At 43.5% G+C, this 25,622-nt stretch overlaps 1 protein-coding gene across 1 annotated transcript in view; it reads left to right on the top strand.

Moving 5' to 3' along the window:
• DDR2 (discoidin domain receptor tyrosine kinase 2) overlaps positions 1-25,622 on the top strand; it is a 1,312,077-nt gene that overhangs the window by 68,582 nt on the left and 1,217,873 nt on the right. Inside the window, exon 2 of the mRNA XM_044301410.1 lies at positions 2,778-2,878. Within this exon, the coding sequence (XP_044157345.1) occupies positions 2,803-2,878 (76 nt within the window). The 5' untranslated portion in view covers positions 2,778-2,802. The remainder of the gene's footprint in view (positions 1-2,777; positions 2,879-25,622) is intronic.

Here is a 25,622-nt window from a genome sequence, read left to right as displayed (position 1 = left end):
TAAATGTCTTATATCACACAGTCAGTATTTAGTCCATTTTTTTTCCATCAGTATTTGATCAGTATTGGTAAGGCAAACACAGGAGTGAGTCCAAAACAGAGATAACATGTGATGGAAATATTTGCATGTCCTCTGTGTGTGAGGAGTTAACATAATGGTCCAATCACAGAGTGGTGAGAGTGGCAACAGCATGCAGAGTCAATATGTCTCATGGCTGCGTGCCTGACTACTTGCAACACCTGCTCCCATGCAACTCTCATCATCACTACTTGCAGGCCTATAGGAGGAAGCAGCTGATCTCTCCTCCAAATCTTGGCTAGTCAGTATCCCAACACATCAGACTCTCTCCCAAACCTTCAAAAGTAACCTGAAAACCCACCCCTTCAGGCATGCTGTCACCTACAGCCAGATAAGCAGCCTTTGCCCTCACCTATTGTGTTATTCCCTGTTCCCCTGTAGAATGTAAGCTTTTGCGGGCAGGGCCTTCTCCCCTTTGTACCAGTCTGACAATAGTTTCTTGTTTACTATATTTTTATACTATGTACAGTGGATATAAAAAGTCTACACACACCTGTTAAAATGTCAGGTTTCTGTGCTGTAAAAAAAATCAGACAAAGATAAATTATTAAATTATTTTTTCCACCTTTAATGTGACTATTAACTGTACCACGCAATTGAAAACAAACTGAAATATTTTAGGTGGAGGGAAGAAAACAAAAAAAAACATTAAATAATGTGGTTGCAAAAGTGTGCACACCCTCTTATAACTGATGTAGCTGTGTTTAGAATTAAGCAATCACATTCAAAATCATGTTAAATAGGAGTCAGCATACATCAGCCATGATTTAAAGTGCCTCTGATTAACCCCAAATAAAGTTCAGCTGCTCTAGTTGGTCTTTCCTGAAATTTTCTTAGTCGCATCCCACACCAAAAGCCATGGTCCACACAGAGCTTCCAAAGCATCAGAGGGATCTCATTGTTAAAAGGTATCAGTCAGGAGAAGGGTACAAAAGAAATTCCAAGCATTAGATATACCCTGGAACACAGTGAAGACAGTCATCATCAAGTGGAGAAAATATGGCACAACAGTGACATTACCTAGAACTGGATGTCCATCCAAAATTGATGAAAAGATAAGAAGAAAACTGGTCTGGGAGGCTACCAAGAGGCCTAGAGCAACATTAAAGGAGCTGCAGGAATATCTGGCAAGTACTGGCTGTGTGGTACATGTGACAACAATCTCCCGTATTCTTCATACTGTATGTCTGGGCTATGGGGTAGAGTGGCAAGACGAAAGGCTTTTCTTACGAAGAAAAACATCCAAGACAGGCTACATTTTGCAAAAAACACATCTGAAGTCTCCCAAAAGCATGTGGGAAAAGGTGTTATGGTCTGATGAAACCAAGGTTGAACTTTTTGGCCATAATTCCAAGATATGTTTCGTGCAAAAATAACACTGCACATAACCAAAAGAACACCATACCCACAGTGAAACATGGTTGTGGCAGCATTATGTTTTGGGGTTGTTTTTCTTTAGCTGGAACTGGGGCCTTAGTTTAGCTAGAGGGAATTATGAACAGTTCCAAATACCAGTCAATATTGGCACAAAACCTTCAGGCTTCTGCTAGAAAGCTGAACATGAAGAGGAACTTCATCTTTCAGCATGACAAGACCCAAAGCATACATCCAAATCAACAAAGGAATGGCTTCACCAGAGAAGATTAAAGTTTTGGAATAGCCCAGCCAGAGCCCAGACCTGAATACGATTGAAAATCTGTGGGGTGATCTGAAGAAGGCTGTGCACAGGAGATGCCAGCACAATCTGACAGATTTAGAGTGTTTCTGCAAAGAAGAGTGGGCAAATCTTGCCAAGTCAAAATGTGCCATGCTGATAGACTCCTACCCAAAAAGACTGAGTGCTGTAATAAAATCAAAAGGTGCTTCAACAAAGTATCAGTTTAAGGGTGTGCAAACTTATGCAACCATATTATTTTATTTTTATATTTTTTCTTCCCTCTACCTAAAAGATTTCAGTTTGGTTTTCAATTGAGTGGAACAGTTTATAGGTCACATTAAAGGTGGAAAAATTTCTGAAATTATTTATCTTTGTCTAATTGTTTTACATCACAGAAACCTGACATTTTAACAGGGGTGTGTAGACTTTTTATATCCACTGTATGTGTAACCCCCTCTTGATGGAATCGATGGCACATTTAAATAAATAATAATAATAATAATAATAGGTACAGATCTTTCCCTTATACCTTATGTCTGTTGTTTGGTTTTGGCTCACATTCACTGATGAAAATCACTGACTAAACACTGACATGTGACTAAGGCCTCATGCACACTGCCCCGACTGTGTGCACCCCGCATCACGGATTCACTTGAATGGGTCCGCAATTCCGTGGATGTGGAACAGAGTCACGGAACAGAACACCGGAAACACTACAGAGTTCTTCCGTGGTGTTTCTTTCTGTTGTTCCGCTCCGCAAAAAAAATTACGTCATATTTTTTTGCGGTGCGGACTGACCACAGACCTATTCAAGTCTAATAGGTCCAGCCCGCTGCACGGATGTTGCCTGTGCATAGGGGACCTCAATTGTGGTCCTCAATGCGTGGAACGGCCACACAACGGCCTTGTGCATGAGGGCTAAGGCTTAAAGCAGAAGTTTGGAATCTCCCCAGTCCTTTAACATTCTACTATTATCTGAGCACGACCTGGCTGGCAATAAAACTAATACAATTTTAAAAACATGTCTGCTTTATTTTTTCAGGTTTTCTGAACTAATCTACTAAAAGATGACAGCTGAAAAACAAATAATATTAGTATTTGTTCTGCAATTCTTGGGCTATGTGGAATCACAGGTTAACCCAGGTGAGTGCAATAGAGCTGCCAATATCAAACCTACCAATAATTGTATTTACACTGTGTTTTTAGCTCCTAAATGTTTCCAACTCATGGGGACCACAGCAGAATACAGACATACATGTGCATGTCCAGACTCCATACTGGTGTCTCAGTATGAGAGCCTGAAGCAGGGCTTGGCCCTGTCCCTCACTCAAGCCTAGCAGCTGAGGACCAGAACCCAGCCAATGCAGTAGACTTTTCCCAGACAGGACAAGCAGACTCCAGAGCTCTAGCTGTCCTGGTCACCAGTGCTGCAGTATAAAAGGCCTTATGTAAATGGCCTCTGCCAGTCCAGCAGCAGCCAATGCGAGTCCATGGAGCAAAGTACCAGCAATGGAAAGGAGCTCCACGTGAGTCCACCTTCATCCATGTACAATATGTTTATGGGACTGACCGTGTGTTAAATAGTATATATTGCATGAAAGAGCTGTGTATATGCTGTGTGGAGGAGCTGTGTATATGCAGTGTGGAGGAGCTATGTATATACTGTGAGTGGAGGAGCTGTGTATATACTGGCGTGGCTTAACACTAGGTGTTATTTGATACCAATGATTATATCATATTGAGTTTTTCACCCTTTTTTTGAAAATAACATTTTTCACCTGTTTTTAAAGGAATCCGTCACCCTTATTTTGAACTTTTATCAGAAGTAATACATGAGTAGTCCTGCAGATAAGCCCAGTTCATAATTTGTTTCCCCTGCTGCACCTCTCTACCCTCCCCCTCCGTTCCCCCTGATGTAAGCTCTCAAGGCCACACAGAAATACCCAGTCTGGACTGCTGTACTATGGTAACATAATGGTGAGGACTCCTGAGCGCATACACAGCAGTGCTGACATTGTATATCAAAGAAGTGCTTAGATCCAAATTTATTTGTGGTGAATCATTCAAAAACAGCTATTTCATGGCAGAGAGCCTTTATAGTGGTGTAGAACACTGTGCTTTGCAGTAACACGAATAGGGAGTCTGCTGTGGTAGTAAAAGTATACTGTGAGTCAGTATGACCTGCAGATGACAGGCATCACTCTTAGAATCACTGCACACTTCACTTATTTGGGCAGTCACAGGGCCAAAACTGACCAAATAACTCAAGTATGAACTCAGCCTTACAGGTCGATATTCGCTCCAAGAAGAAACACACTCCTCTTACACCATCGTCACCATCACTGATTCCACATAGATGTCTACAGAACCTGTTCTATTAAACACTTATACAAGTAAAGCTCCTCGACAGAGTGGAGAGGGTGTCAGCAGTAAGTTTGTGTTGACGTCACTGATTATTTTGCCCTTCCTCTGATCCATCAGAACAATAACTCACAAAAAACGGATCCTGTCTGTTGAGCATCCACCTTTACTCGGTTAGTATTTGGTCAGTAATCCATCAGTATTGCTAATCCCCAAAAAACTGTGGCTCCAAAACAGAGATGACACCTCAATGGAATAATTGCATGTCTTCTGTGTTTTGTACACACTCCTGCTTTGGCTACCAAATCACAGGCCAATTCTGATGGGACCATACAAACCTTACAGCTGCTACACAGACAGGATCCGTTGTGCGTCTCATTTTTCCTTCCTTCTGACAGATCAGAAGAAGGGTCAAATAAATGATGATGTCAGCCAGACCGAAAGGCAACATAGTCATGAAGTGGGGAGGGTGGTAACAGCATGAGAAGTCCACTGTGGCCTTATGACATAGTGGTGAGGTGGAAGCAGCATGAGGAGACCACAGAGTGGCAAGGTGACATAGTGTGGAGGTAGCAGCAGCATGAGGAGACCACAGAGTGGCAAGGTGACATAGTGTGGAGGTGGCAGCAGCATGAGGAGACCACAAAGTGGCAAAGTGTCATAGTGTAGAGGTGGCAGCAGCATAAAGAGACCACAGAGTGGCAAGGTGACATAGTGTGGAGTTGGCAACAGCATGAGGAGGCCACAGAGTGGTAAGGTGACATAGTATGGAGGTGGGTGGCAATACCAGTACCCGCTGAAGATGGCGGGTGAAAGAAGGAGCACTTGGCATCAGATGTGTGGCATCCGGCATATGACAGCATCAGAATAGTAGCTGGGGCAGGTAGCCAGAAGAAAACGGTCTCTTTTGTCAAAATGTTGGTTTAGCACCATGGATGATCTAGTCTGATGCATCAGGCATTGGTGGGTGGAAATCCTGGCTGATCCACTCCTGATTCATCTTGACAAAGGTCAGTCTTGCCCCCCCCCACCTCCCTCCAGCAGCCATGGCAGTGGAACGTGAGCGCAGAGGGCCCCCCGGTCAGACCTGGGTGAGGATCGGCGATGACGCACATAGATTGTCTCTATAGTAGTTCAGTTTGTCCTCCCTCTCAGTGGGTGTAAAACAAGGCCCCCATTTTGGACCAGTAGTGAGGGTCCAACAAGGTGGAGAGCCAGAAGTCATTCTTCTGCCGAATGGTGACAATTCGGCTGTGACTCCCAGCCTCCATCTCCACTGCATACTGCCATTGTGTGTCTGTATCCTCTGCCTCATCTTCCTCATTGCCCTGTAGCTTCTCTGGCTGCTCTTGCTCTTCCTGTCCTCTCACCTAGTAACATAGTACAGAAGGCCGAAAAAAGACATTTGTCCATCCAGTTCGGCCTGTCATCCTGTAATCCACCTGTGTAGAAAAGCCACCCATTTCGCTACACATTGCTTGTACTCCAATGTCCTCCTCCTTCTCATCTAGTTCAGCCCCCACAGGGCTCATGTGGCCTTGAGATCTAGGCGCCACATCTCCAGTCAACTGACCAGCCATATTTACCAGCATCTGTTTCAGGACATGAAGCAGTTGAATGACGTTGTTCATCCCGTAGTCCTGGAAACTGACAAATAATGTGGCCTCCTCAAAGGGCCTGAGCAAACAGCAGGTATCACACACTAGCTGACATCAAAGTTACACAGGGTACTCCTGTCCGCTTGGATCATTAAGAACTCGTTTATGCCCTTTCTCTGTTTGCATAGTCGGTCCAACATATAAAGGGTGGAATTGATATCCAATGACCGTCTAATATACCTCCAGCCACATAATAACTTGATGTTTTCTGTCCAGTGAATGCCTAATGTTTGGGGCCTGTACTCCCGTGGTCTAAACTAAAATGTTCTAGGCTCCAGCAGGGCACATTTTTGACAGTTTTCCTTTAAGATGCATAAAAATGGCCCCTGAATAAAATTCATATTTTCTGTGGGAATTTTTGCCATTGATCCCCCTCTGGTATGTCGCTGTCCATGTTGTGCGGTGATTTGTGCACTTCTAGTAAGAATTTGGTGGCTGCAATATGACCTGAAGGTTTTTTCAGGTTCACCTGACATTAAGTGAATGGGACCCGCCATGAACTTGCGGTTCACAAACATTTGATCGCATTCGTGAATCGTCCAGGCCAACGAGAAGCTCAAGGACTGGCCCACCTTCTGTTCTACATACGTATGAAGGGCTGGTACTGACTTTTTGGCAAAGAAATGATGGATTGGGACTCTCCACCTTGGCTCTGCATAAGCCATCAGTTCTCTGAAAGGTGCAGAGTCCACCACTTGGAAAGGGAGGGACTGCAGCACCAGCAACTTGGCCAGAAGCACATTCAGCTTCTGGGCCATTGGATGAGTTTATGCATGCTGTTGTCTCTTGGAAATTGTTTCGGTGATCGATTGCTGACGCAATGACTAACGAGAAGTAGGAGGACGAGGAGCAGGAGCCTTGACTGCCTGAAATCCGGTGTGTGCCACTGAGTGATGCCTCGGTTGCTGCGGCAGGCTGGACCACCACATAGAGGCCACGGTTCTCCCAGACCATCTTATGGTGATGCTGCATATATTGCATAGGGTCGTGGGGCCAACATTGCCACCCTGGCCACGCTTCACCTTCTGCCCACAGATTCTACATATGGCCATGTTGACCTCTGGCGGCTTAACAAAAAACTGCCACACCACCGAGTAGGTGATTTTTACCCCCTACACTATGCACTGACTGACTGCTACCTCCGGTGCCTCCATGAACCCGTGCACCCGCGAATCAGGTGGTCTACCCCGGGCATGTTTGGCTTCCAACCTCCCTCTGCTGCCACCCTGATGACTTCTGGCCATGCTAGTGACTTGCTGGCTCCGCCACTGCCTAACGGGCAAGCTGCCACCCTCTTCTCCTGATGATGATGAAGCCCCTTCGTCACCCAGCTCCCAAGCTACATCATAATCATCGAGTATTGTCTGCACGTCACTGATGTCCTCCTCTCCTACAACCTCTGCCTGTGCCAGAAACATTTAGGCCTCTGCCACTCCCCTGTGCAGGGCCTGGCACTTCTCTGTCTGACATATTGTTAGATTAAATAAAAAGGAAATTAAAACACCCCAAAAAAGTCTATAATTTTCACATTTCACCACACATGAAACAACGGGCTTTAGAACATATAACTGCACCCCTAAACGGCAAATATATTTTTTCTTTTTTCACTAATACATGCCACAAAAGGTTTTAGAACATATAACTGCACCGCTAAACGGTAAATATATTTTTCTTTTTCCAGTAATACACGCCACAAAAGGCTTTACATCATATAACTGTACAGCTGAAGTGCAAATATATTTTACTTTTGCCACTAATACATGGCAAAAATGGATGTAATTTTAGCACTCCATCACACAATGACTAATAAGTAGAGTTGAGCTGACACCTGGATGTTCGGGTTCGATGGGTTCTGCTGAACTTCAAAAAAAAAATTGCGTTTGGGAGCCGAACTTGACATGAACTTGACCCCGAAACCCGAACCCCATTTAAGTCAATGGGGACCCGAAATTTTGAGCTCTAAAAATGTCATGGAAAGGGCTAGTGGGCTGCAAATGTCAGCAGAATGTGGTTAAGAGCATGGCAAGTGCTCTGCAAACAAATGTGGATAGTGAAATAACCTGTGATAAACCCCTCCAGTCGTGCTAAACACACGTTCAGACAATACACTGGCTGGAGGGCAGGCCAGCACCTCCAAGGCATAAAGGGCAAGCTCAAGCCATGTGCCCAATTTGGGAGACCCAGAAGTTGAAGGGGCAGACCCGTCATTCAGTACGTGTAGGCATGTGCACACATACTGCTCCACCATGTTGCTTAAATTATGCCTCCTTCTAAGATGTTCCATATCAGCTGGTGGTGCTGGTTTTTGTGGCGTGCAGACAAAGCTTTTCCACATTTTGGCCATGCTAACCCTGCCTTCTGAGGTGCTGGTGGTGCCCCAGCTGAGTTGGCGACCTCTTCCTCCTTCTCTGCCTTCACCTTGTGCCTCCACTGTGCCCCTGCTGTCAGCTGGGAATGCCACCAGCAGCGTGTCTACCAGCGTGTGCTTGTACTTGCGCAACTTACGATCATGCTTCAGTGATGGAATTAAGGACGGTACATTGTCCTTGTAACGGGGATCCAGCAGTGTGGCCACCCACTAATTAGCACAAGTTAGAATGTGGGCAACTTGGCGGTCATTGCGGAGACACTGCAGCATGTAATCGCTCATGTGTGTCAGGCTGCCCAGACAACGAAAAGCTGTCCTCTGTGGAAGGTGTATCATCTGTGTCCTCTGTATCTCCACCCAGCCACGCACCAGTGATGGTCATGAGCTGTCTGGGTGCCACCCTGCTGGGTGCCACCCTGCTGTGAACTCCTCCTCCATCTCCTCCTACTCATCCTCCACCTTGTCATCCTCCAGAACTGTGCCCTGGCTGGACAATTGTGTACCTGGCAGTTGTGGGTGCAGGAACCCACCCTCGGAGCCACTTGTGAATGACTGGCCGGAAACCCTATGAAATTATCCCTCTTCCTCCTCCTCCTCCTGTACTACATCCTGTTCCATCATCGCCAGCAGCGTTTTTTCAAGGAGGCATAGAAGTGGCATAGTAACGCTGAGAATGGCGTTATCGGCAATGGCAATGTTGGTGGAGTACTCAAAACTGCGCAATAAGGAACACAGGTCTCTGTTCTGCCGAGCGACTCACCTGTGCGTGCTGCAGCTAAAACTCCTCTATTGCCTGCTGCTGCTCGCACAGTCTGTCCAGCATGTGCAAGGTGGAGTTCCACATTGTAGGCACGTTGCATATGAGGCGGTGAGCGGGAATGCCGAAGTTACGCTGCATTGCTGACAGGCGAGCAGCAGCAGGGTGAGAACGCCGAAAGCGCGCACAGATGGCCCGCACTTTATGCAGCAGCTCTGACATATCGGGGTAATTTTTAAGGAACCTCTGCACCACCAAATTCATCACATGCGCCAGGCAAGGGATGTGCGTCAAACTGGCTAGTCCCAGAGCTGCAACGATATTTCGGCCATTACCGCACACCACCAGGCCGGGCTTGAGGCTTACTGGCAACAACCACTCATTGGTCTGTTGTTCAAGGCCTGCATGGTGTGGGGTTTGTCCCCCAAACAGATACGTTTTAAAACTGCCTGCTGTCGTTTACCCCTGGCTGTGCTGAAGTTGGTGGTGAAGGTGTTACGCTGGCCGGATGAGGAGCCAGTAGAGGATAAGGAAGCATAGTAGGAGGAGGAAGCAACAGGAGCCAAAGAGACACGCCCTACAATCCTCGATGGTGGAAGGACATGCTCCAAACTGCTATCCGCCTCAGGCCCAGCCGCCACTGAATTTAACCAGTGTGCTGTTAGGGAGATATAACGTCCCTGACCGTGCTTACAGGTCCACGTATCCGTAGTTAGGTGGACCTTGCAACAGATGGCATTGCGCAGTGCACACCTGATTTTGACCCCCACCTGGTTGTGCAGGGAAGGGATGGCACGACTGGAAAAGTAGTGGCGGCTGGGAACGACGTACTGTGGAACAGCCACTGCCATAAGGCTTTTAAAACTCTCTGTCTCCACCAGACTGACAGCATTTCAAAGGACAGTAATTTTGAAATGCTGGCATTCAGGTCAAATAGAACTGGAGCATCTATGGGCTTTCGGTCACACTGTAATATGCTGATAAATGCCAGAATTTAGTGTTTTGGCAAAAAAAGATGTAATTTTACTCAGACAATGTAACTGGAGTATCTAACGCCTTTCTGTTACACTGTAATATGCAGATAAATGCCAAATTTGAGTGTTTTGGTAGAAAATGCTGTAATTTTACTAAGAAAATATAACTGGAGTATCGACAGCCTTTCTGTCACACTGTAATATGCTGAAAAATGCCACAATTTAGTGTTTTGGCAAAATAAGCTTACATGTTTTAAAGAAAATATAACTGGAGTATCGACAACCTTTCTGTCACACTGAAATATGCAGAAAAATATAAATTTGAGTGTTTTGGCAAAAAAAAAATGCTTTATTTTACTAAGAAAATATAACTGGAGTATGTATGGCCTTTCTTTCACACTGTAATATGCTGATAAATGCCAGAACTTGAATGTTTTGGCAAAAAAAGCTGTAATTTTACTCAGACAATATAACTGATCTATCGCCTTTCTGTCACACTGTAATATGCTGATAAATGCCAAAATGTAATGTTTTGTCAAAAAAAGCTGTAATTTTACTAAGAAAATAGAACTAGAGTATCTTTGGCATTTCTTTCACACTGTAATATGCTGAAAAAGGAAAAATTTTAATGGATTGGCAAAAATAAAATGTCCGCTGAAGCCTGTGAATATTTTTTCTTTGTCATTGGGCTGGGTAAAAAAATGGTGCACTGCATCCACAAAAGAAAATCTTTGGAGATCGCTGAGTTCAACAAGCACTGTTGTGAATTCGGAATAGAGAATCTTTCCTACTCTATCCCTAACAGCACCAGCAGCATTCTTTCCTTGCGCTAATATGAGCTGATGTGATGTGTGGCGCTACGTGACTCAGCCTTATATAGAGGCTGGGTCACATGCTGCACTGGCCAATTACAGTAATACCATTAGTAGGCATGGATGTGATGGCTTCTAAGGGCACAGAGTTAAAAGCTTGTTGATTGGCTGCTCTGCAGCCTTTCAAAACGCACCATTAAATCGCTGAACACTGAACCCGAACTTTTACTGAAATGTTCGGGTTTAGGTCCAGGCTCCCAAAACTCTACTAATAAGCCCTTTTTTCCCCACTAATACACACAAAAAAGGGCTTTAGAACATATAACTGCACAGCTGAACGTCAAATATATTTTTCTTTTTCCACTAATACACGCCACAAAAGGTTTTAGAATATATAACTGCACCGCTAAACTGCAAGTATAGTTTTTTCTTTTTCCACTAATACACACAGCAAAAGTCTTTAGAACATATAACTTGCACCGCTGAACGGCAAATATATTTTTTCTTTTTCCACTAATACACGCCACAAAAGGCTTTAGAACATATAACTGCACTGCTGAATGGCAAATATATGTTTTCTTTTTGCACTAATAGACGCCACAAATGGCTTTAGAACATATAACTGCACCGCTGAACTGCAAATATATTTTTTCTTTTTGCACTAATACACATCACAAAATGCTTTAGAACATATAACTGCACCGCTGAACAGCAAATATATTTTACTTTTGCCACTAATACACAACAAAAAGGGTTGAAATTTTAGCACTCCACCACACAACAGCTAATAAGCCCTTTTTTTCTTACTAATACTAGCCAAAAAATGCTTTAGAACATACAGTTGCAAGAAAAAGTATGTGAACCCTTTGGAATGATATGGATTTCTGCACAAACTGGTCATAAAATGTGATCTGATCTTCATCTAAGTCTCAATAATAGACAATCACAGTCTGCTTAAACTAATAACACACAAATAATTAAATGTTACCATGTTTTTATTGAACACACAATGTAAACATTCACAGTGCAGATTGAAAAAGTATGTGAACCCCTAGACTAATGACATCTCCATGAGCTAATTGGAGTGAGGTGTCAGCCAACTGGAATCCAATCAAAAGGATGAGATTGGAAGTGTTGGTTACAGCTGCCCTGCCCTAAAAAAAACACACACACACACACACACCAGTTCTGGGTTTGCTTTTCACAAGATGCATTGCCTGATGTGAATGATGCCTCGCACAAAAGAGCTCTCGGAAGACCTACGATTAAGAATTGTTGACTTGCATAAAGCTGGAAAGGGTTATAAAAAAATCTCCAAAAGCCTTGCTGTTCATCAGAGCCTTGTCTATAAATGGAGAAAGTTCAGCTCTGCTGCTACTCTCCCTAGGAGTGTCACTTACAAAAGTTTCTGGCATGTGTTAACATCCCTGTTAGCGAATCTACGATACGTAAAAGACTAAACAAGAATAGATTTCATGGGAGGATACCACAGGAAGCCACTGCTGTCGAAAAAAAAACATTGCTGCACGTTTACAGTTTGCACAAGGGCACCTGGATGTTCCACAACAGTACTATCAAAATATTCTGTGGACAGATGAAACTAAAGTTGAGTTGTTTGGAAGAAACACACAACACTGTGTGTGGAGAAAAAGAGGCACAGCACACCAACATCAAAAACTCATCCCAACTGTGAAGTATGGTGGTCGGGGCATCATAGTTTGGGGCTGCTTTGCTGCGTCAGGGCATGGACGGATTGCTATCATCAAAGGAAAAATGAATTCCCAAGTTTATCAAGACATTTTGCAGGAGAACTTAAAGGGACACTGACAGGCCGAATAAGCATAATTAGCTGTATATATGTATGCGCAGGTCTTCTATTGTGTAATAAAAACATATAAGTCTAACCCCTGTCCACCTTATGAAGACTGTAAAATTATGTTTTATAACCTGATAGAATTGCTCATCTTTCTGCCCAAGGGGCGGCATTTCAGCTTTACTTCTCCCCCCAACCGCCGTTCTGAAGCGCCACTTAGCTCATCAATATTCACTTCGCTGGGCGGCTTCTGCTGTCCCCGAAGTTCCGAGATCCGGCGCATGCTCAATACAAAGCTATGGGCATCCGACTCAATTTGAGCTTTAGCGCATGCGCCCGGCACCCTCACTGGCCGGGATCACATCGCGCCTGCGTCCCCTCTGCTTCTTTGAGGCCGCTTAAAGGGGTTGTCCCACTTCATAAAATAGCTTTTATCTAATCTATTTACCCCCAAACAACAAATCTTCCTATTCATGTTATAACCCAAAAGCTACCTTTCCTTCAAAAAATCATGAAAAGCGATACCTTTGTTGATTTCTGTCTCCCTGAGATACGGCCACTTTCCTCCGGCCGAATCGCTGTGCCGCGCCTGCGCACAACGGCCCTGCAAATTATCGTGCCGCCTCTCCCTTCCTCTGAGTACGCGCACGTTCGCGCATGCGCTGTTTATCCTGTGTGTCGGAGATAGCGCAGCGCATGCGCGAACACGCGAACATCCGAACAGTTCGGGCGAGTCTGCGGAGCGAGAGGACGTTCATCGGAGGCTCTGGATATTTCATAAAAGGTAAGTATAAGATCTAGTGGCCCACTCACCACCGAATATCGAGTATTGGACAATAAAGGGGGCATTTTTAGTGACACTGTGGGCAACAATATAGGGTTTTTAGTGACACTGGGGGCAACTATCTGAATTTTAGGGACACAGGGGGCAACTCTATGAATTCTAGGGACACTGGGGGCAACTCTATGAATTCTAGGGACACTGGCGGCAACAATATAGGGTTTTTAGTGACACTGGGGCAACTATCTGAATTTTAGGGACACAGGGGGCAACTCTATGAATTCTAGGGACACTGGGGGCAACAATATAGAGTTTTTAGTGACACTGGGGGCAACAATATAGGGTTTTTAGTGACACTGGGGGCAACTATCTAAATTTTAGGGACACAGGGGGCAACTCTATGAATTCTAGGGACACTGGGGGCAACAATATAGGGATTTTAGTGACACTGTGGGCAACTATCTGAATTTTAGGGACACAGGCGGCAACTCTATGAATTCTAGGGACACTGGGGGCAACAATATAGAGTTTTTAGTGACACTGGGGGCAACTATCTGAATTTTAGGGACACTGGGGGCAAATATATGTATTTTATAGACACTGGGGGCAAATATATGTATATTATGGACACTGGGGGCAACTATATGTATTTTATGGACACTGGGGGCAATTCTTAGTGATTGGTGAGGTGGGGATTATCAATATATAGCATATAAAGAATGGTGGAGAGATATTACAGGTGTAGGAATGACATAAAATGCATATGTAGCAGAGCTAGGTATGCGCTGGTACATTCTCAGTGATTGGTGAGGTGGGGTTTATCAATATATGGCATATAAAGAATGGTGGAGAGATATTACAGGTGTAGGACTGACATAAAATGCATATGTAGCAGAGCTAGGTATGCGCTGGTACATTCTCAGTGATTGGTGAGGTGGGGTTTATCAATATATGGCATATAAAGAATGGTGGAGAGATATTACAGGTGTAGGACTGACATAAAATGCATATGTAGCAGAGCTAGGTATGCGCTGGTACATTCTCAGTGATTGGTGAGGTGGGGATTATCAATATATGGCATATAAAGAATGGTGGAGAGATATTACAGGTGTAGGACTGACATAAAATGCATATGTAGCAGAGCTAGGTATGCGCTGGTACATTCTTAGTGATTGGTGAGGTGGGGATTATCAATATATGGCATATAAAGAATGGTGAAGAGATAGGGTAAAACACTGATATGTGGCTGAGTTGAATATGCACATTATTACTCTAATGTAGTACAGCTCTAATGGTAACAAATCTGCATCTGTGCTGTTCAGTGATTTTTTTTTTTATAGGAGACAAAAAAAACTAATCATATGGATACAAGCAGACATGCATTTGGGCTGCAGTAAATTACAGTTTCTGCTGCACAGATAGGCTTTGGAATAGATATGAAAACTTTTATGTGTAGTTAGTATTCAGGTCATCTAAATGGTAGTCTATAAAATCACTGACCATTGCTCCACGGATTGATGAGTCCACAGCAGGAGAGATGAGCTTCACAGACACTTCCTGCTGCCAGCCAGACTGGTGAGTCATACTTTTCACATGAACGAGCACGTAGGACTCAGCTCTCAGTGTGATGTCATAAGGAGGCGTGGCCGGCATTCACTCTAGCTGCCTAAGCCCGCCCAGCCTTATCTGCACAAAAGCAGGAAGTATCCAGCAGAGTGACTGCAGCTCAGGATGAATTAGCAAAGTGGGACAACCCCTTTAAGCCTCTGCATTCTGCGCCTGCGCCAGGCACTTTTCTGAGCAGCGCAGAAGCTGGCCAGCAAAGTGAATATTGATGAGCTGGGCGGCGCTTCAAACGGCATTTGGGGGGCGGCTGCCTGGGCAGAAGTAAAGCTGAATTGCCGCCCCTTGGGCAGAAAGACGAGCAATTCTATCAGGTTATAAAACATCATTTTACAGTCTTCATAAGGTGGACAGGAGTTAGACTTATATGTTTTTAATACACAATAGAAGACCTGTGCATACATATATACAGCTAATTATGCTTATTCGGCCTGTCAGTGTCCCTTTAAGGCCATCTCTCCACCAGCTGAAGCTCAACAGAAGATGGGAGTTGCAACAGGACAAGGACCCAAAGCATAGAAGTAAATAAACAACAGAATGGCTTAAACAGAAGAAAATACGCCTTCTGGAGCGGCCCAGTCAGAGCCCTGACCTCAACCCAATTGAGATGCTGTGGCATGACCTCAAGAAAGCAATTCACAGCAGACATCCCAAGAATATTGCTGAACTGAAACAGTTCTGTAAAGTGGAATGGTCAAGACTGTTGTGCACATCTGATCTGCAACTACAGGAAACGTTCGGTTGAAGTTATTGCTGCCAAAGGAGGTTCAACCAGTTATTAAATCCAGGGGTTCACATTCTTTTTCCACTTGCACTGTGAATGTTTACATGGTGTGTTCAATAAAAACATGGTAACATCTAATTCTTTGTGTGTTATTAGTTTAAGCAGACTGTGATTGTCTATTGTTGTGACTTAGATGAAGATCCGATCACATTTTATGACTAATTTGTGCAGAAATCCATATCATTCCAAAGGGTTCACATAATTTTTCTTGGAACTGTATAACTGCAACGCACAAGTGCAAGTAAGATGTGGAAATATTTCCTTGTAATAAACCCTGTATGAATTCAAGAGAAAAAGAATACCGAGATAAAAGCCGCACATCTATAAAAGTATCAAATTTATTGGCGACAACAGACACAACAAAGAAAATTAAAAACATTGTATGAATGAATCTGGGCCATGTAAATAAATCATGTAACATGCTCTACCTGACTCACCACAATTCCATAAGCAAACCCCCACACATACAAATGAACAGAAAAATATAATGCATGTAATCCATCAACAATGAAATTAGTGGAAAGCTAAATACTTATCATGACATGGTGGAGGTATGCGTGGTGGTCAGGAAACAAGCCCAACGCGTATCGCCAGACTCTGCTGGCTTCCTCAGGGGTGCCTGTTTCTGAGTGCCACAATGGGTCCTTATATATACATAGAGCAATCACTAATAATGTTCAAAACATAATCTGTGCTGAAGCGGCAAAGGAGGAGGGGGAGTTGGGGGGGGGGAAGAGGGAGGGCGTTGATCCAGCAGCCCTCCATACATGTGGCCAGAAGAACAGGGGAGAAAAGGAGAGAGGGAGGAGATAGGAGAAAAGCTCTTTATGTCCCATGTGTGCTGCAAACAAACGGCAGCCATGATTCGCCGGAGGCAACCTGAATGGTGGCCAGGGGTGGTGCACATCTATGTGCGCCGCCGAACCAGCGCGTCCTGCGTTCCAACACCCAGAAACACCAGGGCGCGCATGCTCACAGGCCACGACCTGCGTGTCAAAGACCGAAAGTGCTCTGGGATGAATGGAATCGGCACCAGCGCATATAGAGGGAGGGCTCTGCGGACAAAGCAGCATAGCAGTGGAATGAAAAGAAGGAAAAAGTTTGCAGAAAACAAGGAAAAAGGAATCAAGTTATTAATCTAACCTGAATTGAATATATTAATGCATAGATATGCAGCAGTGGACCGTAACATCATTAACCCTTTCACGACCGCAATCTGTATATATACGTGATAGCTGCACATACCCCGTGCAGCTACCACGTATATATACGTTCTGGCAGCTCTTTAATCCAAGCGCTGCAAAGCAACTGGATTAAAGCTTCTGCCCCTGCCCTGTATGCTGTCAGAGTGGCCCCTTGCCGGCAATCGATCGCGGCAGTATTAAAATGCCGGTTTCATGCTCTTATCTGCACTCTGCAGATCAGAGCATGAAATCAGGTAATGTGTCCTCGAGTAATACACCCCCCCCCGATGACGATCTGTGCCCCCGATGTGTGGCTGTGCCCCCCCTTGTGCCGCCTGCAGCTCAACTCCTAGCTGCCGTGATGCGGTCCGCCACCTCCCCGCCCCATGCAGTCATTTTGTAGCCTCCCCGATTCCCCCCCCCTTTCCAGCGCTGCCTCCCGATCCCCCTGCTGTGTGCGATGGCGGCGGCTCCATTACTGAGCCGCCGCCATCAGCAGGGAGTGTCAGCTCTATGCTGACACTCTCCTGTAACCCCATAGATGCCGCGGTTGCGGCATCCATGAGGTTAACAGAGGGAGGGAGCTCCCTCTCTCAACTATCGGGGCTGCAGCGCTGTGATTGCAGCACCCGATGGTTGCCATGGCAACCGAACGCTTTGCAAAAGCGTCCTGTTGCCATGGAAAGGTGTCCAGTGCTGCCAACTACAGGACATCTGGAAGTATTATACTTTGGAATGCAAGAGCATTGCAAAGTATAGTACAACTATCAGCCCCACTGGATCTTGAAGATCCAAGAGGGGACTGATAAAAAAGTGAAAATAATAAAAGTAAAAATAAATAAATAAATAAAAATGTAAATAAAAAAAAAAGAAATTGCCTTTTCCTATAAAAAATGAAAAAATAAAATAAAATACGGATGCACTGACACCTAATATGTGTAACGACCGCCTCTATAAATATATCACATGATAGACCCCGTCCGATAAACACCATAAAAATAAAATAAAAGAAACTGTGCCAAAAAAGCTATTTTTGTCACCTTACATCACAAAAAGTGCAACAGCAAGCGATCAAAAAGGCTTATGACCCCCCAAAATAGTACCAATCAAACCGTCACCTCGTCCCGCAAAAAATGATACCCTATTTAAGACAATCGCCCAAAAAATAAAAAAGCTATGGCTCTCAGACTATAGAGACACTAAAACATCATTTTTTTGGTTTCAGAAATGCTATTATTGTGTAAAACTTAAATAAATAAGAAAAAGTATACATATTAGGTATTGCCACGTCCGTAACGATCTTCTCTATAAAACGATCACATGACCTAACTCCTCAGATGAACGCTGTAAAAATAAATAAATGAAAACTGTTCCAAAACAGCCAATTTTTGGGTCACCTTGCCCCATAAAGTGTAATAATGAATGATCAAAAAATCCTATGTACCCAAAATTGGTACCAATAAAAACCTCAACTCTTTCTGCAAAAAACGAGCCCCTGCACAAGACGATCGGCAGAAAAATAAAAAACATATGGCGTTCAGAAAACCAATCCAGCACAATCTGCCTCCCAAAAACCGTATGGCATTCCTTTCCTTCTGCGCCCTTCCGTGTGCCCGTACAGCAGTTTACGACCACATGTGAGATGTTTATGTAAACCGCAGAATTAGGGTAATAAATATTGAGTTTTGTTTGGCTGTTAACTCTCAATGTGTTAAAGAAAAAAAATATATAAAATGGAAAATCTGCCCAAAAAGTGAAATTTAGAAATTTCATCTCCATTTTCCTTTAATTCTTGTGGAACGCCTAAAGGGTTAACAAAGTTAGTAAAATCAGTTTTGAGTAACTTGAGGGGTATAGTTTCTACAATAGGGTCATTTATGGGGGTTTCCACTATGTAGGCCCCACAAAGTGACTTCAGATCTGAACTGGTCCTTTAAAAAGTGCGTTTTGGAAATTTTCTTAAAAATTGTAAGAATTGCTTTAAAACTTCTAAGCCTTCTAACGTCCTAAAAAAAAAAAAAATGACATTTCCAAAATGATGCCAACATAAAGTAGACATATGGGGAATGTTAAGTAATAAATATTTTATTAGGTATCACTTTCTGTTTTAGAAGCAGAGAAATTGAAATTTGGAAAATTGTGAATTTTTCAAAATTTTGGGTAAATTTGGGATTTTTTCATAAATAAAGGTGAAATATATTGACTCAAATATCATGAAGTACAATGTGTCACGAGAAAACAATCTCAGAATGGCGTGGATAAGTAAAAGTGTTCCAAAGCTATTACCACATAAAGTGACGCATGTCAGATTTGTAAATTTTGACCTGGACACTGGGGCATCAATGACCCTTGGTCATGAAAGGGTTACTACCCCTGATTATTCAATGCAGCAACATACCATCTACCCACATGCTCGGTCCAATGCTGCATATAAAACTAAAAAACATGTGTGTATATATATATATATATATATATATATATATATATGTATATATATATATACAGTCAAAAGTTGAAAATCTATCCCTTCACTATCCAATAAATGTGTAATCATAGACCTGATTAAGTGAGTTCTCCTTTGTGTTATTTTATGCTTTTAAATTCAATATAGTTTCAATCTTCTATTTTAATTGTTTTTGTTATTATTTTACTTTAATTAACCACTTAAGGACCACAGGTTTATACCCCCCTAGTGACCAGGCCCTTTTTTACAAATCGGCACTCCACAACTTTAGCGGTTTATTGCTCGGTCATGCAACTTACCACCCAAATGAATTTTACCTCCTTTTCTTCTCACTAATAGAGCTTTCATTTGGTGGTATTTCATTGCCGCTGACATTTTTACTTTTTTTGTTATTAATCGAAATTTAACGATTTTTTTGCAAAAAAATGACATTTTTCACTTTCAGCTGTAAAATTTTGCAAAAAAAACGACATCCATATATACATTTTTCGCCAAATTTATTGTTCTACATGTCTTTGATAAAAAAAAAATGTTTGGGCAAAAAAAAAATGGTTTGGGTAAAAGTTATAGCATTTGCAAACTATGGTACAAAAATGTGAATTTCCGCTTTTTGAAACAGCTCTGACTTTCTGAGCACCTGTCATAATTCCTGAGGTTCTACAATGCCCAAACAGTAGAAAACCCCCACAAATGACCCCATTTCGGAAAGTAGACACCCTAAGGTATTCGCTGATGGGCATAGTGAGTTCATAGAACTTTTTATTTTTTGTCACAAGTTAGCGGAAAATGATGATGATTTTTTTATTTTATTTTTTTCTTACAAAGTCTCATATTCCACTAACTTGCGACAAAAAATAAAAAATTCTAAAAACTTGCCATGCCCCTCACGGAATACCTTGGGGTGTCTTCTTTCCAAAATGGGGTCACTTGTGGGGTAGTTATACTGCCCTGGCAATTTAGGGGCCCACATGTGTGAGAAGAACTTTGCAATCAAAATGTGTAAAAAATGACCGGTGAAATCCAAAAGGTGCACTTTGGAATATGTGCCCCTTTGCCCACCTTGGCTGCAAAAAAGTGTCACACATCTGGTATCGCCGTACTCAGGAGAAGTTGGGGAATGTGTTTTGGGGTGTCATTTTACATATACCCATGCTGGGTGAGAAAAATATCTTGGTCAAATGCCAACTTTGTATAAAAAAATGGGAAAAGTTGTCTTTTGCCAAGATATTTCTCTCACCCAGCATGGGTATATGTAAAATGACACCCCAAAACACATTCCCCAACTTCTCCTGAGTACGGCGATACCACATGTGTGACACTTTTTTGCTGCCAAGGTGGGCAAAGGGGCACATATTCCAAAGTGCACCTTTCAGATTTTGCAGGCCATTTTTTACACATTTTGATTGCAAGGTACTTCTCACACATTTGGGCCCCTAAATTGCCAGGGCAGTATAACTACGCCACAAGTGACCCCATTTTGGAAAGAAGACACCCCAAGGTATTCCGTGGGGGCATGGCGAGTTCCTAGAATTTTTTATTTTTTGTCACAAGTTAGCGGAAAATGATGATTTTTTATTTTTTATCTTTTTTCCTTACAAAGTCTCATATTCCACTAACTTGCGACAAAAAATAAAAAATTCTAGGAACTCGCCATGCCCCTCACGGAATACCTTGGGGTGTCTTCTTTCCAAAATGGGGTCACTTGTGGCGTAGTTATACTGCCCTGGCAATTTAGGGGCCCAAATGTGTGAGAAGTACTTTGCAATCAAAATGTGTAAAAAATGGCCGGTGAAATCCGAAAGGTGCACTTTGGAATATGTGCCCCTTTGCCCACCTTGGCATCAAAAAAGTGTCACACATCTGGTATCGCCGTACTCAGGAGAAGTTGAAGAATGTGTTTTGGGGTATCATTTTACATATACCCATGCTGGATGAGAGAAATATCTTGGCAAAAGACAACTTTTCCCATTTTTTTATACAAAGTTGGCATTTGACCAAGATATTTTTGTCACCCAGCATGGGTATATGTAAAATGACACCCCAAAACACATTCCCCAACTTCTCCTGAGTACGGCGATACCAGATGTGTCACACTTTTTTGCTGCCAAGGTGGGCAAAGGGGCACATATTCCAAAGTGCACCTTTCGGATTTTGCAGGGCATTTTTTACACATTTTGATTGCAAAGTTCTTCTCACACATTTGGGCCCCTAAATTGCCAGGGCAGTATAACTACGCCACAAGTGACCCCATTTTGGAAAGAAGACACCCCAAGGTATTCCGTGAGGGGCATGGCGAGTTCCTAGAATTTTTTATTTTTTGTCGCAAGTTAGTGGAATATGAGACTTTGTAAGGAAAAAAGAAAAAAAAAGAAAAATCATCATTTTCCGCTAACTTGTGAAAAAAAATAAAAAATTCTAGGAACTCGCCGTGCCCCTCACGGAATACCTTGGGGTGTCTTCTTTCCAAAATGGGGTCACTTGTGGCGTAGTTATACTGCCCTGGCAATTTAGGGGCCCAAATGTGTAAGAAGTACCTTGCAATCAAAATGTGTAAAAAATGGCCGGTGAAATCCGAAAGGTGCACTTTGGAATATGCGCCCCTTTGCCCACCTTGACATCAAAAAAGTGTGACACATCTGGTATCGCCGTACTCAGGAGAAGTTGGGGAATGTGTTTTGGGGTGTCATTTTACATATACCCATGCTGGGTGAGAGAAATATCTTGGCAAAAGACAACTTTTCCCATTTTTTTATACAAAGTTGGCATTTGACCAAGATATTTTTCTCACCCAGCATGGGTATATGTAAAATGACACCCCAAAACACATTCCCCAACTTCTCCTGAGTACGGCGATACCACATGTGTGACACTTTTTTGCAGCCTAGATGCGCAAAGGGGCCCAAATTCCTTTTAGGAGGGCATTTTTAGACATTTGGATCCCAGACTTCTTCTCACACTTTCGGGCCCCTAAAAAGCCAGGGCAGTATAAATACCCCACATGTGACCCCACTTTGGAAAGAAGACACCCCAAGGTATTCAATGAGGGGCCTGGCGAGTTCCTAGAATTTTTTTTTTTTTGCATAAGTTAGCGGATATTGATTTTTTTTTGTTTTTTTCTCACAAAGTCTCACTTTCCGCTAACTTAGGACAAAAATTTCAATCTTTCATGGACTCAATATGCCCCTCACGGAATACCTTGGGGTGTCTTCTTTCCGAAATGGGGTCACATGTGGGGTATTTATACTGCCCTGGCTTTTTAGGGGCCCTAAAGCGTGAGAAGAAGTCTGGAATATAAATGTCTAAAAATGTTTACGCATTTGGATTCCGTGAGGGGTATGGTGCGTCCATGTGAGATTTTATTTTTTGACACAAGTTAGTGGAATATGAGACTTTGTAAGAAAAAACAAAAACAAACAAAAAATTTCCGCTAACTTGTGCCCAAAAAAATGTCTGAATGGAGCCTTACCAGGGGGGGGGGGGGGGTGATCAATGACAGGGGGGTGATCAATGACAGGGGGGTGATCACCCATATAGACTCCCTGATCACCCCCCTGTCATTGATCACCCCCCTGTAAGGCTCCATTCAGACATCCGCATGATTTTTTACGGATCCATGGATACATGTATCGGATCCACAGAACGCATGCGGACGTCTGAATGGAGCCTTACAGGGGGGGTTATCAATGACAGGGGGTGATCAGGGTAATCAGGGTGATCACCCCCCTGTCACTGATCACCCCCCCTGTAAAGCTTCATTCAGACATCCGCATGATTTTTTACGGATCCATGGATACATGTATCGGATCCACAGAACGCATGCGGACGTCTGAATGGAGCCTTACAGGGGGGTTATCAATGACAGGGGGTGATCAGGGTAATCAGGGTGATCACCCCCCTGTCACTGATCACCCCCCCTGTAAGGCTCCATTCAGACATCCGCATGATTTTTTACGGATCCATGGATACATGTATCGGATCCACAAAACGCATGCGGAAGTCTGAATGGAGCCTTACAGGGGGGTTATCAATGACAGGGGGTGATCAGGGTAATCACCCCCCTGTCACTGATCACCCCCCCTGTAAGGCTCCATTCAGACATCCGCATGATTTTTTACGGATCCATGGATACATGTATCGGATCCACAAAACGCATGCGGACGTCTGAATGGAGCCTTACAGGGGGGTTATCAATGACAGGGGGTGATCAGGGTAATCAGGGTGATCACCCCCCTGTCACTGATCACCCCCCCTGTAAGGCTCCATTCAGACATCCGCATGATTTTTTACGGATCCATGGATACATGGATCGGATCCACAAAACGCATGCGGACGTCTGAATGGAGCCTTACAGGGGGGTTATCAATGACAGGGGGTGATCAGGGTAATCAGGGTGATCACCCCCCTGTCACTGATCACCCCCCCTGTAAGGCTCCATTCAGACATCCGCATGATTTTTTACGGATCCATGGATACATGGATCGGATCCACAAAACGCATGCGGACGTCTGAATGGAGCCTTACAGGGGGGTTATCAATGACAGGGGGTGATCAGGGTAATCAGGGTGATCACCCCCCTGTCACTGATCACCCCCCCTGTAAGGCTCCATTCAGACATCCGCATGATTTTTTACGGATCCATGGATACATGGATCGGATCCACAAAACGCATGCTGACGTCTGAATGGAGCCTTACAGGGGGGTTATCAATGACAGGGGGTGATCAGGGTAATCACCCCCCTGTCACTGATCACCCCCCCTGTAAGGCTCCATTCAGACATCCGCATGATTTTTTACGGATCCATGGATCTGATCCACAAAACGCATGCGGACGTCTGAATGGAGCCTTACAGGGGGGTTATCAATGACAGGGGGGTGATCAGGGAGTGTATATGGGTGATCACCCGCCTGTCATTGATCACCCCCTGTAAGGCTCCATTCAGACGTCCGCATGTGTTTTGCGGATCCGATCCATGTATCCATGGATCCGTAAAAATCATGCGGACGTCTGAATGGAGCCTTACAGGGGAGTGATCAATGACAGGGGGTGATCAGGGAGTGTATATGGGTGATCACCCGCCTGTCATTGATCACCCCCCTGTAAGGCTCCATTCAGACGTCCGTATGCTTTTTGCGATCCGATCCATGTATCCGTGGATCCGTAAAAATCATGCGGACGTCTGAACGGAGCCTGACAGGGGGGGTGATCAATGACAGGGCGGTGATCAATGACAGGGGGGTGATCAGGGAGTTTATATGGGGTGATCAGGGGTTTATAAGGGGTTAATAAGTGACGGGGGGGGGGGGTGTAGTGTAGTGTTTGGTGCGACTGTACTGACCTACCTGAGTCCTCTGGTGGTCGATCCTAACAAAAGGGACCACCAGAGGACCAGGTAGGAGGTATATTAGACGCTGTTATGAAAACAGCGTCTAATATACCTGTTAGGGGTTAAAAAATTCGGATCTCCAGCCTGCCAGCGAGCGATCGCCGCTGGCATGCTGGAGATCCACTCGCTTACCTTCCGTTCCTGTGAGCGCGCGCGCCTGTGTGCGCGCGTTCACAGGAAATCTCGCGTCTCGCGAGATGACGCCTATTGGCGTTAGTGTGACCTGGGAGAGCCGCCGCGATGACGCCTTTCGGCGTTAGCGTGGCAGCAAGCGGTTAAACACTATTTTAATATTATTTATTTTATATTATTTCTTACTTTATATATTATTTTATATTTTTTATTTGTGTTTATTATATATTTTTTATTTTTTATATATTTTATTATTATTTATTTTTTTTGTTTTTTATTTTTATATTTTATATATATTATTTATACCATATTGACACTATATTACATTCAATTCAAAATTTTGATTAAGATTCTAGTTCATTTTGTATTCATTTTTACACAGAGATTTTTATTATTATTCCCTATCAAAAAAATAAAAACATTTTTTTTTCCTTTTCCTTAAAATTGTTCCATGTATTGTCCCGAATTGCAATTCAAGGCACTATTCAAAGTCCATAACAAGAGCAACGAGTCTTTCAAATTGCATCATCCTAAAGAAACCAACGATCCAGAGACTTCTTGGTACTTGGTACTTCATTTTGGGCTGTTCCGGGTAGGAAAGGAGAAATATTATAAATTCCGGCCAATGCCAAAGTGAAGAAACGGTGATCAAAGTGAAAGGGTGCACACTACATATAAACATCTAGAAAAAAGGAGAAAAAGAAAAAATGATTAAGATATAATATGTGAAACACTTTTTTACCCAGAATAAAAACCTGTGAATAAAAGTTCCTCATTAAGACCCCGAGGGGA

This window comes from Bufo gargarizans, chromosome 7 (genome assembly GCF_014858855.1).
Source record: "Bufo gargarizans isolate SCDJY-AF-19 chromosome 7, ASM1485885v1, whole genome shotgun sequence".
NCBI lineage: Eukaryota > Metazoa > Chordata > Amphibia > Anura > Bufonidae > Bufo > Bufo gargarizans.
This window is presented reverse-complemented; position numbering and strand designations above follow the sequence as displayed.